Source organism: Coregonus lavaretus (genome assembly GCF_964263955.1).
Source record: "Coregonus lavaretus genome assembly, chromosome: 14".
NCBI classification, from domain to species: domain Eukaryota; kingdom Metazoa; phylum Chordata; class Actinopteri; order Salmoniformes; family Salmonidae; genus Coregonus; species Coregonus lavaretus.
This window is the reverse complement of record NC_140001.1, coordinates 29,228,469-29,247,460: the sequence shown is the minus strand read 5'-3', so window position 1 is coordinate 29,247,460 and position 18,992 is coordinate 29,228,469. Positions and strand designations below refer to the sequence as shown.

The 18,992-nt window shown below is 46.7% G+C and overlaps 1 protein-coding gene across 1 annotated transcript in view; it reads right to left on the bottom strand.

The window, feature by feature from the left end:
• The window catches only part of LOC311141233 (sialate:O-sulfotransferase 2-like), a gene marked incomplete at both ends in the record, with an annotated part of 48,544 nt that overhangs the window by 15,110 nt on the left and 14,442 nt on the right, over positions 1-18,992 (bottom strand). Inside the window, 3 exons of the mRNA XM_084176494.1 lie at positions 4,661-4,835; positions 5,435-5,556; positions 11,369-11,553. Coding sequence (XP_084032620.1) covers positions 4,661-4,835; positions 5,435-5,556; positions 11,369-11,553 — 482 coding nt within the window. The remainder of the gene's footprint in view (positions 1-4,660; positions 4,836-5,434; positions 5,557-11,368; positions 11,554-18,992) is intronic.

Sequence of the window (18,992 nt, the reverse complement as noted above, 5' to 3'; positions counted from 1 at the left end):
GTACCGAGCTGTCTGTTTAACCTTTACGGGATTGGTGTCCCGTATATGGGACGGTTGAGCTAATGTGCGCTAATGTGATTAGCATGACTGTTGTAAGTAACAGCAAACCTTCCAGGACATAAACATGTCTTATATGGGCAGAAAGCTTAAATTCTTGTTAATCTAACTGCACTGTCCAATTTACAGTAGCTATTAAAGTGATAAAATCAATTTTTATATTCAAATGTAGGAGCTGGGTTCTACAGTTTGAACCCCTGCTGTCTCTGGCTCCACACCCACCCCGCCCGGCCATCTAGATATGTGAAAGTTAGTGTATAAGCTAATGATCCATCATGTATGACATTCCTGAGAGTGTGTAAACTTCCATTTTGTATTACCATATCATTTTTGTATGTTCTCTATAGTTATGTACTTGAAAATGTATCAATTGACCAATTCGGCACATTTGGGCAGACTTGAAACAAAATTGTCCAGTATTGCAATGCTTCACTGGATCAATCTGAAACTTTTCACACACACTGCTGCCACCTAGTGGCTAAAATGTAAATTGCGCCTAAACTGCAATATTATATTGTGGCCTTTCTCTTGCATTTCAAAGATGATGGAACAAAAAAATTATAATTTTTTGTTTGCATTATCTTTTACCAGATCTAATGTGTTATATTCTCCTACATTAATTTCACATTTCCACAAACTTCAAAGTGTTTCCTTTCAATAGTATCAAGAATATGCATATCCTTGCTTCTGGTCCTGAGCTACAGGCAGTTAGATTTGGGTATGTCATTTTAGGCTAAAATTCAAAAAAAGGGTCCGATCCTTAAGAGGTTAAACTACAAGCACATAGCTCGGACACCCATGCATACCCCACAAGACATGCCACCAGAGGTCTCTTCACAATTCCCAAGTCCAGAACAGACTATGGGAGGCGCACAGTACTACATAGAGCCATGACTACATGGAACTCTATTCCATATCAGGTAACCGATACAAGCAGTAGAATCAGATTTAAAAAACAGGTAAAAGTACACCTTATGGAACAGTGGGGACTGTGAAGAGACACACACAAAGGTACAGACACACGCATAAGCACACAAGTGCTGGCACACACACTCTACAGACACGTTCATTGTAATATTGTTGTATGGTGGTATTATACATTTTGTATTGCAGATTGTAGTGGTGTAATAATGTTATACGATGTAATGTTGTATCTTTTGTTTTATATGTAATGTAAGTGCCTTAATGTGTTACTTCATAGATGTGTAAGCTTTGTAAATCACCCTTGATACAAGTTCCTGCTTAGCAACAGTGTAATGTGATGTACTGCAAGGCAAAGGACCGTGAGTAACATGACTGCAGTGGTGTAAAGTACTTAAGTAAAAATATATTAAAGTACTACTTAAGTAGTGTTCTGGGGTATCTGGACTTTACTTTACTATTTCTATTTTTTGACAACTTGTACTTTTACTTCACTACATCCCCAAAGAAAATAATGTACTTTTTACTACATACATTTTCCCTAACACTCAAAAGTACTCGTTACGTTTTCAATGTCTAGCAGGACAGGAAAATGGTCAAATTCACAACCTTAGCAAGAGAACATCTCTGGTCATCCCTCTGATCTAGCGGACTCACTAAACACAAATGCTTAGTTTGTAAATTATGTCTGAGTGTTGGAGTGTGCCTCTGGCTATCTGTAAATTATGTCTGAGTGTTGGAGTGTGCCTCTGGCTATCTGTAAATTATGTCTGAGTGTTGGAGTGTGCCCCTGGCTATCCGTAAATAAAAATAAATAAAAATGGTTTGCTTAATATAAGGAATTTTAAATTATTTATACTTTTACTTTTACTTTTGATACTTAAGTGTATTTTAGCAATTACATTTACTTTTAATACTTAAATATATTTCAAACCAAATACTTTGAAACTTTTACTCAAGTAGTATTTTACTGGGTGACTTTCACATTTTACTTGAGTCATTTTCTATTAAGGTATCTTTACTTTTACTCAAGTATGACGATTTAGTACTTTTTCCACCATTGCGTGACTGCAGGACTTGGTTGTTGTGAGTGGAGCCCTGTGCTGTTTATGATGTTGTAACTCTGGTGGCTGTTTAAGGAAGCAAGAGATTGCACAGTACGTCAGTTTGTGTTCTGGGACAGCTGGTGATGCACAGGCCTTCGTCATACTGGAAATGAAAATAAAGGTCACTAAGAAACTCCAAATAGAAATAAAGAAATGTGGAATTTATATAACCAATGTACACTTCCATATGTGTTATTTCATAGCTTTGATGTCTTCACTATTATTCTACGATGTAGAAAATAGTAAAAGTAAAGAAAAACCCTTGAATGAGTAGGTGTTCTAAAACTGTTGACCGGTAGTGTATATTAGGATACCATAAAAAAATAAATACAGTAGGTTTACTTTTAATAATGTATTTGACTGTATAAAAAAAATAGTATCCTTATATAATGCTACTGGTCCAAACCAGTATGTTGTTGTACATTGTTTATTATAGCCTCAATTTCCACTTCTGAATGTAAGAAGAGCTGCTGCAGCAGTAGGGCAGCATTGCTCACAGCCTCTCTGAGCATCCATCCACTGAGATGTGAGAAAACAGCAGTAGGGCAGCATTGCTCACAGCCTCTCTGAGCATCCATCCACTGAGATGTGAGAAAACAGCAGTAGGGCAGCATTGCTCACAGCCTCTCTGAGCATCCATCCACTGAGATGTGAGAAAACAGCAGTAGGGCAGCATTGCTCACAGCCTCTCTGAGCATCCATCCACTGAGATGTGAGAAAACAGCAGTAGGGCAGCATTGCTCACAGCCTCTCTGAGCATCCATCCACTGAGATGTGAGAAAACAGCAGTAGGGCAGCATTGCTCACAGCCTCTCTGAGCATCCATCCACTGAGATGTGAGAAAACAGCAGTAGGGCAGCATTGCTCACAGCCTCTCTGAGCATCCATCCACTGAGATGTGAGAAAACAGCAGTAGGGCAGCATTGCTCACAGCCTTTCTGAGCATCCATCCACTGAGATGTGAGAAAACAGCAGTAGGGCAGCATTGCTCACAGCCTCTCTGAGCGTCCATCCACTGAGATGTGAGAAAACAGCAGTAGGGCAGCATTGCTCACAGCCTCTCTGAGCATCCATCCACTGAGATGTGAGAAAACAGCAGTAGGGCAGCATTGCTCACAGCCTCTCTGAGCATCCATCCACTGAGATGTGAGAAAACAGCAGCAGCAGCAGCATCCATGGTGCTGGTAAAGTGTGGTGTAAAGTGTGGTGTATTGCAGGGCAGCTCTCTAGGCCCTCTACTCTTTTTTATTTTTTACCAATGACCTGCCATGTGTGTCCATGTATGCTGAGGATTTAACCATATGTGCATCAGCAACCACAGCTAATGAGTCACTGAAACCCTTAACAAAGAGTTGCAGTCAGTTTTGGAATGGGTGGCTAGTAATAAACTGGCTATGAACATCTCTAAAACTAAGAGCATTGTATTTGGAACAAATCATTCCTTAACTTCTAGACTTCAGCTGAATCTGGTAATGAATGGTGTGACTGTTGAACAAGTTGAGGAGACTAAATAACTTGGTGTTACCTTAGATTGTAAACAGTCATGGTCAAAACATATAGATACAATGATTGTAAAGATGGGGAGAGATCTGTCCGTAATAAAGAGATGCTCTGCTTTTTTTGACACCACAGTCCACAAAGCAAGTCCTGCAGGCTCTAGTTTGATCTTATCTTGATTATTGTCCAGTCGTGTGGTCCAGTGCTGCAAGAAAATACCTAGTTAAGCTGCAGCTGGACCAGAACAGAGCGGCACGTTTTGCTCTTCATTGTAATCAGAGGGCTGATATTAATACTATGCATGCCAGTCTCTCTTGGTTAAGAGTTGAGGAAAGACTGACTTTTACTTCTTGTTTATATAAGAAACATGAATGTGTTGTAATTTCCAATTTGTTTGCATAGTCAACTTACACACAGCACTGACACACATACTTACCCCACCAGATATGCCACCAGGTCCACAGTCCCCAGATCCAGAACAAATTAAAGGAAATGTACAGTATTATACTGAGTCATGAGTGCATGGAACTCCCTTCCATCTTATTTAGCGCAGGTGAACAGAAAACCTGGTTCCAAAAAACAAATAAAGCAACACCTCACGGCACAACGCCTCTCCCCCATGTGACCTACTTGTTTGTGTGTATGTACTGACATGTACAGTATGTGTAACTTATAGATGCACACACACACTACATGTTCATAAATTTATTTAAATTGTAAAGTATTTTGTCTGTAATGTCTTTTTCGTTATATGTCGGACCCAGTAAGACTAGCTGTCGCCATTGGTGTCGGCTAATGGGGATCCTAATAAATCTAATCATGGTGTGAAAGCAGTGGGCTAGCTGTTTCACAAGAACACTCTCACCCATGCTCAGAAACACTGTACACAAATTGTTTCCTGTACCACTTCCTGCACTCTGACAATATCTTCTACTCAAAGAGCATCAAAACAAATCTACGGAAACCCATCCTTTAATATGAATAACATTGGTAATGGTAATTCATGTAGTTATATCCAGTCACTACAACTAGAGCGGGCTTAGAATGATGAGGTCAGTGGCAGATAGTGGCTTGTTTACCTTGGACCTGTGTCTGGTACACCACAAAGTACTTGTCATTCCCACAGCTCTCAAACTCCTCGCCATGGCACCGATGCAGGCACATGTCCTCATCCTCCATCTCATGGAGGGAGAAGTGGGGGGTGGGGAACCCACAGAGACACCTGTCTCCAGCCAGGACTGCTAGGGACAGCTCCTGGAGGACAGGAAGGAGGGAGGAGAGGGACATCAGAGAGAGAAAGATGATGTATACGCATATGATACACACACACTGTAAAAGATAATGTTGTTGTTTCAACAAATTATTATTAAGTAACTGGCTCCACAGCCTTTTTTGGATTACTCAACTTTTCGGCCCATGTGCTACCTGAACAAAAAAAAAGTTGTTATCCCAAACCTAACTCCAACTTGAGAAAACTTAGCCAAAAACTCAGTAAATTTAAAATGATGTGTTTGCTCAACTTGTCTCACATGTTCATTCAACTATAAGGCTGTGGAACTGGTTACACACACACGCACACACACACACGTACACACACACACACACACAGTGCTTTTAACATACAATGTTTTCAACTTACATATTCGACACACATTGACGTCTTACATCACCAGTTACTTAATAATAAATAGTTAAAACAAATAGATTTTTTTTTACAGTGCAAGCAGGTGCAGGCACACATACACACAACATGTACACACACATGCACATTACACAAACACACTTTCTCTCACTCAGTACCAAGCAAACAGACATCACAATCTCATACATCACAACATGCACATTTCCCTCACCTTCTCTGTGCACATATCCACACACTTCTCCACTGACATGTTCTGGATGACTGCGCTGATGGGCAGGGCCAGGGTGACGTTGTCAGGCCTGTGGAAGCACCCCTTAAAGATGGCGCTCCCATCTGAACCAAAGACAAACACAACATACTAGATTAGTATCAATCACTAACCCATTTTCATGTGTGTTCTGACTGAACAAAGCTTTCAGTTTGACCCCTATAGTATCCACTGACCCCTTCCTTGGCCTCACTAGGAACCTAACACAGAGCATGAGGCCCTGACCCAGCAGCGGCCTGACCTGAGCAGTTACCATCACATCAGGGACTGCCCGGCTCTCCTTCACTGGCTGTCTCAACACCCTTTAGCCCTAGGCTGTCCCTATGGGCTACCACAGTGCACACACTGTAGAACAGCAAATAACAGGCCCAGCCATACTGTAGAACAGCAAATAACAGGCCCAGCCATATTGTAGAACAGTATTTAACAGGGAAGTGCAGCAGTCTGTGTAGGTTATGCACCAAAAGAGGGGAGAAAGCTCACTGGTGTGTACAGACAGCAGGGCACTACAGCCAATGCATTTCCCATGGAAGGTGGTTTGTGTGTTGGAGACCTGGAGGAGTTAGTCATAGTGTGTGAGGGATTAAATGTATTTTAGATGTGACTCCTGCCTCTAGCACTCTCACAGCCGCACATAGGGGAGGAGAGACTATCCAGCACCAGCACCTGCACATTGACTCTCTCTCTCTCTCTCTCTCTCTCTCTCTCTCTCTCTCTCTCTCTCTCTCTCTCTCTCTCTCTCTCTCTCTCTCTCTCTCTCTCTCTCTCTCTCTCTCTCTCTCTCTCTCTCACTCTCTCTCTCTCTCTCTCTCTCTCTCTCTCTCTCTCTCTCTCTCTCTCTCTCTCTCTGTTCAGCTATTTTCTGTCAATAAGTCTGTTTCTTACTTCCCCCTCCCATCCTCTTTAGGTCTTCCTCTATCTCCTGCCGTCTCTCACAAAAGACACCCTTTCCTTTTTTGGTAATGAAATGCTTCATTGGAGCTTCCTCGGCTAGTGTGTCACTTAACTATATACAGTATCAGCCCAAGGCCCGAGAACCAGAGCACCTTTCTAACTGTATTTAGTCTGACTCATCATGGGAATATATCATACATGCAAATATTCAGCTGCATGAAGTGCAAGTATGTTAGCCTAGGTGTAATGTGTGGGGAGACTACACATTATATTTCTGCTTCAGTAATACAAATAGGTATATAGAGATAGGGGAAAGGGACATGATAAGGGGAAAGGAAAGGGGGAAAGAGAGGCAAGAGTTTTTACTCAGAAAATTGGGTCTTATGTCTCTACAAACGTTCTGCTGTTGATCAGAGCGGAAAATGGGAGGCTGCACTGTTTCCCAGGCAATCTGATGATAACAGTCATGTTGCAGAGGACAACAGAGGGCAAAACATCCTCCCGTTAATTTCCTATTTTGAAGCATGCAGCAGGGTTCTTGTCACATGATTACTGCAATCAGGGTCAGAGGTGTCAGAGCACGCACAACCACATTTGAAAAAGAGCAATGCTCAGCAATCTGGAATATGCGGGCTTCAGAAGACAGGAAAAAAAGAGAAATAACAACAATTACAGAACAGTGTTGTTATTTTAACCCTGAATATAAACAAGCTTGGTGCGCCTCTTCCAATAGCTATACTACCATAGATTGTGGATTGGTGGTTATGGGCTTATTGTTTAAGAGACCTAGGAGATAGTAGAGGTGGGGGAGGAGGAAGGGGTGGAGAGGGAATAAAAGGAGAGGGAGGAGGTACACCCTTCCCTGTTGCCTCTGAACATCCTCTCACACTTAACTCCCTGTCCCACCCATAGACATTAAAATCAGTAGATAGTGATAGCGTGGACATCATCCATGTATTCCTATGGAAAACTCCCGATGGCGTATGATGCCGGAAGTATTTGAATTTGAAGTGTGTCATATTGCTGAATGGGCCTAAATGGCATCAAAAAATCGCTAAGGATCATGCAGTCGTTTTCATCCTGCCTGAGAGAGTCAACCGGGAGCCTCCTCGTAGCCTGCCGGCCCATGGTTGGTCTGTGTCAGCACGTGTTCCTGTGTGATGACAAATGTAGTAGTCAGAATGGATCACTATTTAATTACAGTTTTTCTCAATTGCTAAAACACTAAACCCTATTGTCTGAACCAAATGCTCAGTTGCCTGAACCCACTGATTGAATCAATCACTCTTTTGGCAAAACCATAAGCACTTTTCACCTGTTTAGACATAACTTGCCAACACATTTTCATTGTGATGCACCCGTGCTGCATAATGGTGAGCACAGGTGACAAACGTCAAACACAATTAGAGCACAGGTGTCACCACTTGAACACAACAACTCAAAATTGATCACACTTGTGGCTAATGATGTGAGGGAACATATACAGTAAGCCAGTTCAGAGAGCACTGGTTTGTGAGGCCCTACAATGGATAGAAATCTGAGAGGAAGAGTTCGTGTGAGAGGAGGTCGAGGTGGTCGAGGTGGTCAGCGAAGACAAAGAACAGTAATATCTGATGAAATCAGAGCTACTGTGATTGACCATGTTCTTGTCCATGGTATGAGCATGAGGGAGGCTGGACAAAGGGTACAACCAAACATCAGTAGATTCACTGTGTCCACCATAATCCGAAGATTTAGAGAAGAGAACAGGTAATTACCTTTTTTTTACATTATAGTACAGTATGTAAATGTTGACAGCAATTACTGTATGACATACTATATACTGTACCACAGTATACTGTAAGTAAATATATGTTTCAGTACATCACTGTACCAATGTCCTGTAGTATTGTAATGGAGGGTTGGTCTAACTGTTTGTAGGCCTAGTATTCCATGTATATTTTTTGTAACTCCATGTTCTCTTTTTGTAGAATTGAAAGACTGCCACATGGGGGTGGGAGGACAGGTATGTTCTCCCCACACCAAGAGACCCTAATTGTTGATATGGTCCGTGAGAACAATGCCATTAAACTGAGCGAAATTCAGCAGAAGATCATTGAGGACCATTTAAATTTTGAGGGTATCAACAGTGTCAGCCTCTCTACTGTTGATCGTGTCCTCAAGCGCAACAGACTGCGCATGAAACAGCTATACAGAGTGCCCTTTGATCGCAACTCAGACAGAGTCAAAGAGCAAAGATTCCAGTATGTACAGGTTGGCATATATCCAGACACATTCAATGTTGATTACTCTAAGTAGTGATTTACTGTAGTGGCCTAAATCACTTTTTCCGTATCACTTACAAAACTATATATATTTCTACAGAGGGTTTTTTAACTGGATGCAATGGAAATACCCCATCAATACATCTACATGGATGAAGCTGGGTTTAATCTCACCAAAAGGAGAAGGAGAGGCCGTAATGTGATTGGCCATCGGGCCATTGTTGGTGTTCCTGGGCAGCGTGGTGGCAATGTCACATTATGTGCTGCCATCAGCAATCATGGGGTTGTCCACCATCATGCCAACCTGGGGCCCTACAACACTCACCAGCTCCTCATTTTCCTCAATCACATGCGAGATGCTTTGTTAGGGCAGCAGGATGAGCATCCCATCTATGTTGTAGTTTGGGACAATGTGAGTTTTCACAGAGCCCTCCAGGTTAGAGAGTGGTACAATATGAACCAAGGTTTTATCAATCTTTGCCTTCCACCGTACTCCCCTTTCCTCAACCCCATTGAGGAATTCTTCTCCTCATGGCGGTGGAAGGTATATGAACGCCAACCTTACACCAGGGTAAATCTCCTGCAAGCCATGGGACTTGCCTGTGGTGACATAGGTGTGGAGGCATGCCAAGCCTGGATACGGCATGCCAGGGGTTTTTTCCCCCGTTGCCTGGCCAGACAAAATGTGGCCTGTGATGTGGATGAAGTCCTGTGGCCTGACCCAGTACGGAGACATGATGCTGTGTGTCAGGAGTTGCTATGGTAGGTGTGATGTGGAATCAGGCGCAGGAGGCAGAAGTAAAGTCCAACAAAAATACTTTAGTAGATATCACAATAAATATCCAAAACCAGCCCGGAGGCGAGAAAAGCGTGCACAGGCGTATACAAACGGGCGCAATCAACAAGTGCGTAATCTACTCCTAAAACACAAACAAGGAGGAAAGCACAAAATAGCGCACCAAAATACATGCAGCGCAGCAACACGACATGGAACAATTACACACAACACCTAACTAACAACAAGGAAACTAAATAGGGTGCTAAATGAGACATAACACAAAACAGGTGTGACAAACAGACAAAACCAATCAAACAAGAAACATAGAGCGGTGGCAGCTAGTACTCCGGAGACGACGACCGCCGAAACCTGCCCGAACAAGGAGGAGGGGCCGCCTCGGCCGAAACCGTGACACTGTGGCTGAGTGATTGATGCACTTATTTGTATATTTTTGTACTTTATTTTTTACATGGGCTTACTGTACACAAGTGGCAAACGCATAATATTTCTGTTTGTTTTTACAAGTGCTACATGTAAATGCACAAGATTTCTGTTTTGTCTTTTTGTACAAGTGCTAAATGCACAGTTTTTTTTTGTTTTGCAACATGCATTTAGCCTACAGTGAACAATAAACATTTATTTCTCCAGCTTCATGTCCTGAGCATTGTGTTTTCTATTTTTCTACGTAGTGTTTAGTGACTGTTCAGTAGTGTTTTTAATTTTGATTGACTCGGGGCACGATTTGACAACATAGTTCAGTTTTGAGCACAGATTGAACTGTTTTGAGGTGAAAGTTTGGTTTTGCAAGAAGAGTCTGAGGTTTTGTGAATGTAGCTTGAAAATTGGGTTTTGTGTTCACAGTTAAGAGAAAAGGAGAGCAGCTTTCAAGAAATGTGTCTTAGCAATCGAGAAAAACTGTAAATATCTCGATTTGTAGCGAATTTAAAAATAAATCTTGGGGATTGAACTTGATCATTTTTTAGGCCAAAACGGCTGTCCATTTTTTTGGGATTTAGCCGTTATGGCGATCGTAATTTACATAGGCTTTCTAGGGCAGACCAGGGCTTTTGGCACCACTAGGTTGCTACGCAGTAGCCGACCAGCAGAGCTTGTGACTTTGTGCTCCAGACTGGACACTGGGGGCCTGGTCCCACCGCAGCTCACGGCATATCCATTTCCCCTCAGAGGGTTACATGGATAAACAGATAACAGCGTGCAGCTCGTTTAAAGACACCACAGTGACTCTCCTACATTCACTCTCTCTCTCCAGAATCCACTCTCTGTCTCTCTCTGTCTCTCTGTCTGTCACTGTCTCTCTCTCTGTCTGTCTGTTTTTCTATCTCCCCCCTCTCTTTCTCCCTCCTGCCTCTCCCTCTGCTGTTCTCTGGTAATAAATATGGTGGTGGGTAGTGTAGGTGAGGTCCACTCGACTCCACTTTTATTAATGAGAGCTCCTTCGACCCTGTTCACCTCCATCCAGGGTTGTTCTCACAAAAGGAGAGCAGTGTTAAACTGAAAAACACACCTTGCTGGGCTAGGTAGCACAGCTCTCTGGGGGAAAAGTAAACAACTGAACCAGGTTGCACCCGACCCTGGCTTCACTCCAGAACGAAATTATTCACCATCAAACCACCAAAATCAAAATATTTTATTAGCATAATCTGTATAACAACAATATGGATTGCAAAACAGTGCCAGGGACTGTGTAGAATCCTTTCAAGTATCTATTTTACAGTTAGTTAACCTTTAATGTTTTCTTTGCATATTAGCCTATAATATGAGGTAGAAGTCTGTCATGTTCAAAGAGAACAGTGCTGTGGTATGATTGCCTGGCTGCTCCTATCAGTACCCTTCTGGTTGTCATTGTGTGGGGTGCACCATGCCCCCTGAATGGATTACCCATGCCCTTGTGGAGTGTGGTGATGGGTGGTTAAAGCTCACAGCGGCGTGCTGACTCCTGGCTCAGCTCCAGTCTGTAGATGGACAGGCGATTGGCCCCTCCACACAGGTTGCCCTTGTCGCCCTTACACTCCATGTTGCATTCACTCTCAGAGGCGTTGGGAGCCTGGATCTTGTGGCCACAGTAGCACTCCGCCCCAAACTCTAGGCCTGAATACAGGTAGCCCCTGGTGAAAGGGAAACAGAGGGGGTTAACATGTTAATATTATCAATAATGGGGCGGATCACGGGACCCTTGAACGAGATAGCCGCATGAACTGAGAGCTCTTAATCTTACCTCCTATTCAAGTTAAACCCCATTAGCTTTAGTCAAAAAAGCCATGGCGGCTACAAAAGGCGACATTACATGTGACATTTTTACCCGGACTCGAGCAATAGCCATGGAAAAGCCTCCAAGAAAAAGCTAGCTTCAGAAAAAGCTAGCACCATTAGCCAGGAGCATGAGGACCCATCCCTTCCCGAGGCCCAACAACTGCCAACCTCGTCCTCTGTCAAAGACATCCTTTCTGAGCTGAGATCCCAACGTACAGAACTCAACATCAAACTAGATGGCATTAACTCTCAGCTCACTGCGATAGGGGGCAAAGTGACAACCCTGGAAAATGCCTTGCCTGACATCAACAACAAGATAGCCATCAATGTGGGATGCCTGAGTGAGGCAGAGGGGCAAATCCTATCCATGGAAAACTCAATGGCAGACGCAGTGGAAACAATAGAATCTGCTAAAAAGAAAACAGAGCATCTGGAAGAGAAAACGGAGGACCTGGCAAATAGGGGGTGAAGGAATAACTGTGTTCTATTAAACCTGGCTGAAAAAAAGAGGGAAACATGCCTCTGATCCGCTACCTGCAAGACAAACTCCCCGAGTGGCTCCACCTGTCCACCGACAGGCCCATAGAACTGGTGAGAGCTCACCGAGCACTAAGGCCCCCACCAGCAGCCAGACAACCACCGTGCCCAATCACCATACGTTTCCTGAGATTTCGCTGACAAGGAACGAGTGCTACAGGCGGCGAAAATCAACACCATTACCGTGGGAAACGCCAAACTCACCTTGCACCAGGACCTGTCAGCTGGAATACACCGAAAGCGCAGAGAGTTTGATGAGGTGAAGAAACACTTCATTGACCGAGGCATCTTCAGGGGATTCAAATACCCAAACGAGTTCAGGATTATTCACCAAGGAGCCCTGTGACACTTCAAAACTCCTGAAGAGGCAAATAGGTTTTTGAAGGACAATCCTGGCCACTGAGAAATGGACCGATGACTAAAAGTGATTACTGTTATTACTATTGGAGGTAAGACAACATATAGCCGCCGTCCAATGACCCACCTGCTCCGCTAAATGTAATTTTAGCCGTCTGCAAGAGGGTTAGGCCTAGGCCTGCTAAAGTTTTAGCCTACTTTTATTTTCCCTTTTATGTCAAGTGAGAAAATTCACAATTTACAGCCTGTTATCTTGTTTGTAGAACATATAGGCTATTTGGCAGACAAAGTGATCAGACACTGTGTAAATTTTATATTAGGCATATAACTTACTTTTTATATATATATAATTTTCACATAGGCCTTCACCATTAATAGCCTGTCGATTACGACACATCTATAGACCTAACGAGAGGATCAGTGTGTCAATTGTATGTTTATGGTTATGACCGTCTTATTCTGTTGATATTTCATTTTAATAATAACAAACAACTTATTCTATAGATCCCTCTTAGGGATTTGCTCCCTCATTTCTGTTTTATTTAGTCCAAATGATTAGGCCTATGTCCTTTGGGGGATGTATTTGTAGGCTAGGCTATTGATTTTATTTACTTTATTTCTCCCTCTCTTTGTCACGATCGTCGGTGAGAGAGGAGGACCAAGGCGCAGCGTTGAATGCGAACATATTTATTTATATAATGATCACACGAACAAAACAACAAAACGAAAACGTGACGTCCCTGGTTACATACACGAACCAACACGGAACAAGAAACCACAATGAATGAATGCCTAACGGCTACCTAAGTATGACTCCCAATCAGAGACAACGAGCTACAGCCGTCTCCGATTGGGAGCCACCCTGGCCAACATAGATATACAACAACTAGAACCAACACACATGAAAACTCACACCCTGGCTCAACATACTAGAGTCCCCAGAGCCAGGGCGTGACAGTACCCCCCCCTAAAGGCGCGGACTCCGACCGCGCCAACCAAATACCACAGGGGAGGGACCGGGTGGGCACTCCGCCTTGGCGGTGGATCCGGCTCCGGGCATGATCCCCACTCGCTCTCTAACCCCCCAAAGTACCCCTGGTCCGGTCTGGCCCTGCTGACCGGAGCTGGACTGCACACTGGTGGAGCGGATTGCTCTAGCTCCGGCGTGAAGCAGCTGAGCCGTGCTGAACCAGGCACCAGTGGAACAGGCACGGGCTGTGCCGGACTGATGACGCACACCACTGGCTTGGTGTGGGGAGCATGAACGGCCCGAGCCGGGCTGACGAAACGCACCCCTGACTTGGTGCGGGGAGCAGGAGCGGGCCGAACCGGGCTGACGAAACGCACCACTGACTTGGTGCGGGGAGCAGGAACGGGCCGAGCCGGGCTGACGAAGCGCACCACTGACTTGGTGCGGGGAGCAGGAACGGGCCGAGCCGGGCTGACGAAGCGCACCACTGACTTGGTGCGGGGAGCAGGAACGGGCCGAGCCGGGCTGACGAAGCGCACCACTGACTTGGTGCGGGGAGCAGGAACGGGCCGAGCCGGGCTGACGATGCGCACCATTGGCCTGGTACGGGGAGCAGGAACAGGCCGGACCGTACTGGGGACACACACCACTGGTCCTACGCAGGGATCTGGAATGGGCCGGACCGGACTGGTAACACACCCCAGTACCTCTCGCCGTGCCTCTACACCTTCCATCCCCTCTTCGACCAGTGGCCCCCGTAACCTGGCGGCCTCCTCTGCCAACCCGCTGGGCCGCTCTGCCGCGGTCTCCTGCTGGCCCGTCGTCCACGGCGTTAGCCCCCCCCTAAAACATTTCTGGGCGTCTCTCCTACCCGTGGACCAGGTCTCCATGTCCCTCGCCAGCCTTTCGCCCTTCTGCTTCCATGTCAAGCCCTTCTCTTCCTCACCCGGCTTGACCCAGTCGAGGAGGCGAAGGAGATCTGCTAGAGATCTCCCTGGCGATGGCTCCTGGACACGCTGCTTGGTCCAGTCTTGGTGGTTTCTTCTATCACGATCGTCGGTGAGAGAGGAGGACCAAGGCGCAGCGTTGAATGCGAACATATTTATTTATATAATGATCACACGAACAAAACAACAAAACGAAAACGTGACGTCCCTGGTTACATACACAAACCAACACGGAACAAGAAACCACAATGAATGAATGCCTAACGGCTACCTAAGTATGACTCCCAATCAGAGACAACGAGCTACAGCCGTCTCCGATTGGGAGCCACCCTGGCCAACATAGATATACAACAACTAGAACCAACACACATGAAAACTCACACCCTGGCTCAACATACTAGAGTCCCCAGAGCCAGGGCGTGACACTCTTTTTTACTGTGGCCTAGGCGGGGGCTATATTGGCATTCACTTAATGCGGGGCGGAGAGGATGAGTCTCTCTCAGGAGAAGTTGTGTGTTGTGAACTGTTCCCATTTTTCGGAATACAGAATTGTGACTGAGCTTGGGGTTAACAGATCCAACAGGATATGTCGAGTTGTTTGGGAATTCGGCTGGGGTGTTCAGAGATTGTTATTTTATGTACACGGTTTATTTTTATTTTATTTGATCGCAGTTGTAACTATTATCCACCTATACCCAGAGTTGACTTGCACTAGAGTTCAATCACTGTACGATGACGTTGTGTCATGAGCACTCTCTCTCCCTGGTAGCAACATTAATTGCATTCAATTCTCTGCCACTCTGCTCACTCTCTCCCTACTCTGCCTAACGAGCTCCACCTGGCTCCGCCCTGCTCTGCTCTTGTTACCTGGCCAGCTGCACTGCATTTCCCACTCACCATCCTCACCTTGCCTCACTCTGTTCTAATTACTCTGCCAGCTGAACTGCATTTCCCCACTAACCTCTCCCAGTATATCAAGCCCTGTTTTTCAGCCAAGCCCTGTCAGATCGTCTTCAAACCCGGACCAGTAACCTGCCTGTCTGCGCTCTGACTCCTGTTTGTGATACCGATCCTTTCTTGACTGCCTCCTTGTTCTACTGCCCCGTCTATCCCGACCTGCCTTCTGGACCTCGACTACTCTCCGATCTTCAGCCCCTCCGGTCTCCGACCACCAGATGAGCGTGCCCAGACGCTTCACCACCCTCAGCCCGATACGCCGCTCCATCACTGGGGAACACACACACTAAGCACTTGGACTGGACACCCCCGGACATTTGGTGACCCCCGGAGCACAGGTACCCACAGGACCCTGAAAAACCCCAGAGCCCCAAGCACCCCTGGAACCCCTGACACCCCTGGCACTCCTCTTCCCGCCTGAAACCTTCAATAAAGAACTCTGAATTTGAACTTGCGCTCTTGGGTCCTCTTCTGTCCGTGACAGAACGATCTGACCATCATGGACCCAGCGCACTCCCTGACCACGATGGAAGAAGAGCCAGAGATGACTGCCATACAGCGACTGGAACGCTCTGAGGGAGACATAAATCGGATGGCTGGCGACATCGCTTCCCTTCTCCAGCTATTCAACCAGCAGCAACAACAGTTCCAACTGCAGCAACAACAGCTAGCCCAAGCCCTGCAACTACTCTCAAACCCGGCTACTCCACCTGCACCCCCCCCTGGTCCTTCTGTTCCTGTACCGCCGACACTCCTTCATCCCTCCGCTGGAGGTCCCAATGCTGCAGGCCCGGCAGTGCTGCCACCAGATCCCCACGCTCCTGAACCAAAGATTGGGAACCCGGAACGTTTTGATGGCAACCAGAAGCAAGTAAGACCATTCTTGAGCAGCTGCCGAATCCAGTTTGCACTACAGCCCAGGACTTTCTCAACAGAGGGAGCCAAGGTGGGGTATGTCATCACACATCTCACCGGTCGAGCTCGGTTGTGGGGAACGGCGGAATTCGACCGGCAAACCCCAGCCTGTGCCTCCTTCAGTGCCTTTGAGGAGGAGATGTTAAAGGTCTTTGACCTAGGCTCGCCAACAGCCGAAGCGTCACAAGCTCTGCTCACCATCCGTCAGGGCAATCGGACAGTGGCAGACTTCTCCATTGACTTTCGTACCCTGGCCAGTCAAAGCTCGTTTAACCCAGAGGCACTGGTGCAAGCCTTCCTCCATAGCCTGGCGGACTATATCAAAGACGAGCTTGTTTCCCATGACCCGCCCTCAACGCTTGATGCCGCCATTGACCTTGCCGTCCGCATTGACCGCCGTATACAGACCCGGAGGAGGGAGAAGGGCCGTCTCAGTCAACCTGCCATCCGCACTCGGGTCGATACCGCTTCTGTCCAGCCCCTGCCTGTCAAGTCCCATAGCCAACTCAATCAGCCTGAGCCCATGGAGATTGGCCGTGCCTCTCTGACTCCCGAGGAGCGTCGGCGCCGTCTAAGCTCCAACCTTTGCCTCTACTGTGGTGGCGAGAATCACCGTGTCGCCACTTGTCCGGCAAAAGCCGCAGCTCACCAGGTGTAGGGGAGATCCGGGTGAGCTCAACAAGCCTTCAGTCTCCCTCCATCCGAAAGACCCTGCTTCATCTCCGCCTTCAGCTTTCTGACAAGACTCATACATTGGCCGCCCTTGTGGATTCCGGAGCCGAAGCAAACATCATGGACCCTGAGCTTGCACAGCAACTGGGCGTGAACCATCATCAACTGACACAACCCATTCCTGCACGAGCCCTGGATGGGCATCATCTTGGCACTGTCACTCATATCTCCGCCCCTGTGACAATCCTGCTGTCAGGAAACCACCAGGAGTCCATCCAGTTTCACCTCCTACACTCACCTGGCCAACCACTCATTCTTGGATACCCGTGGCTCCGTCAGCACAACCCCCACATCGACTGGGAGACAGGAACAGTCCGTGAGTGGGGAAGGAGTTGTCACCAGACCTGTTTAAGGGGGGCCACCCTGCCCGTTCACCGGGAAAGATCTAGCGCTACCCCCGACATATCCAATGTTCCGGCCTGTTACCACAGCCTGAAAGAGGTGTTCAACAAATCCAAGGCGACATCTCTACCCCCACACAGACCCTATGACTGCGCGATTGATCTCCTGCCTGGCACAGCACCTCCCAAGGGTCGTCTGTATTCACTGTCAGCCCCGGAAAGAAAGGCCATGGAGGACTACATTAATGACTCTCTTGCCGCCGGGATAATTAGACCGTCATCTTCCCCCGCAGGAGCGGGATTCTTCTTTGTCGGCAAGAAGGACGGTTCTCTTCGTCCATGCATAGATTACCGGGGTCTGAACGACATCACGGTTAAGAATCGCTACCCACTGCCCTTACTTTCGTCTGCCTTCGAACTGCTGCAGGGAGCCACTGTATTCACAAAGCTGGACCTTCGCAATGCCTACCATCTGGTGCGGATGAGGGAGGGAGACGAATGGAAGACAGCGTTCAACACACCAACCGGCCACTATGAATATCTCGTCATGCCCTTCGGCCTCACCAATGCCCCAGCAGTTTTTCAAGCCCTAGTGAATGATATCCTCAGGGACATGCTAAATACGTTCGTATTTGTGTACCTTGACGATATTTTAATATTCTCAAAGACTCTGTCAGAACACACGCACCACGTCCAGTTGGTCCTGCGCCGCCTGCTGGAGAACTCTCTTTTCGTGAAGGCAGAGAAGTGCGAGTTCCATGCCAAGACCGTTTCATTCCTGGGGTATGTGGTGACCGAGGGCAGCATTCAGATGGATCTCACGAAGGTGTCGGCTGTCACTTCCTGGCCAGTTCCTGAGTCTCGGAAAAAGTTGCAACAGTTCCTGGGCTTTGCCAACTTTTATAGGAGATTCATCAGAAACTATAGCACAGTGGCTGCACCCCTCACGGCGCTAACCAGCACTAAACAACCGTACCAATGGACATCAGCTGCTGATAAGGCCTTCAATATCCTCAAGACATGTTTCACTTCTGCTCCCATCCTCCAGATGCCAGATGCAGCAAGGCAGTTTGTGGTGGAGGTAGATGCTTCGGACGTGGGAGTGGGTGCAGTGCTTTCTCAAAGAGCAGCTGAGGATGGCAAGATGCACCCCTGTGCCTTCTACTCCCGTCGGCTAACCCCTGCCGAATGCAACTACGACATTGGGAACCGCGAGCTGTTGGCTGTCAAGCTCGCCCTTGAAGAATGGCGGCACTGGTTAGAGGGGTCAAAGGAACCATTCGTAGTGTGGACAGACCACAAGAACCTGGAGTATATCCAAACAGCCAGGAGGCTGAACTCCCGTCAACAGCGGTGGTCTCTGTTCTTTACGCGCTTCAATTTCACGCTCTCCTACCGCCCGGGATCTCGCAACATCAAACCTGATGCTCTTTCCCGGATGTTTCAGAAGGACGAGACCACCGCCATGACAGCCCCCATTCTTCCCAGCCACTTGGTCGTAGCGGCCCTCACCTGGGAGATCGAGAAGCAGGTCATGG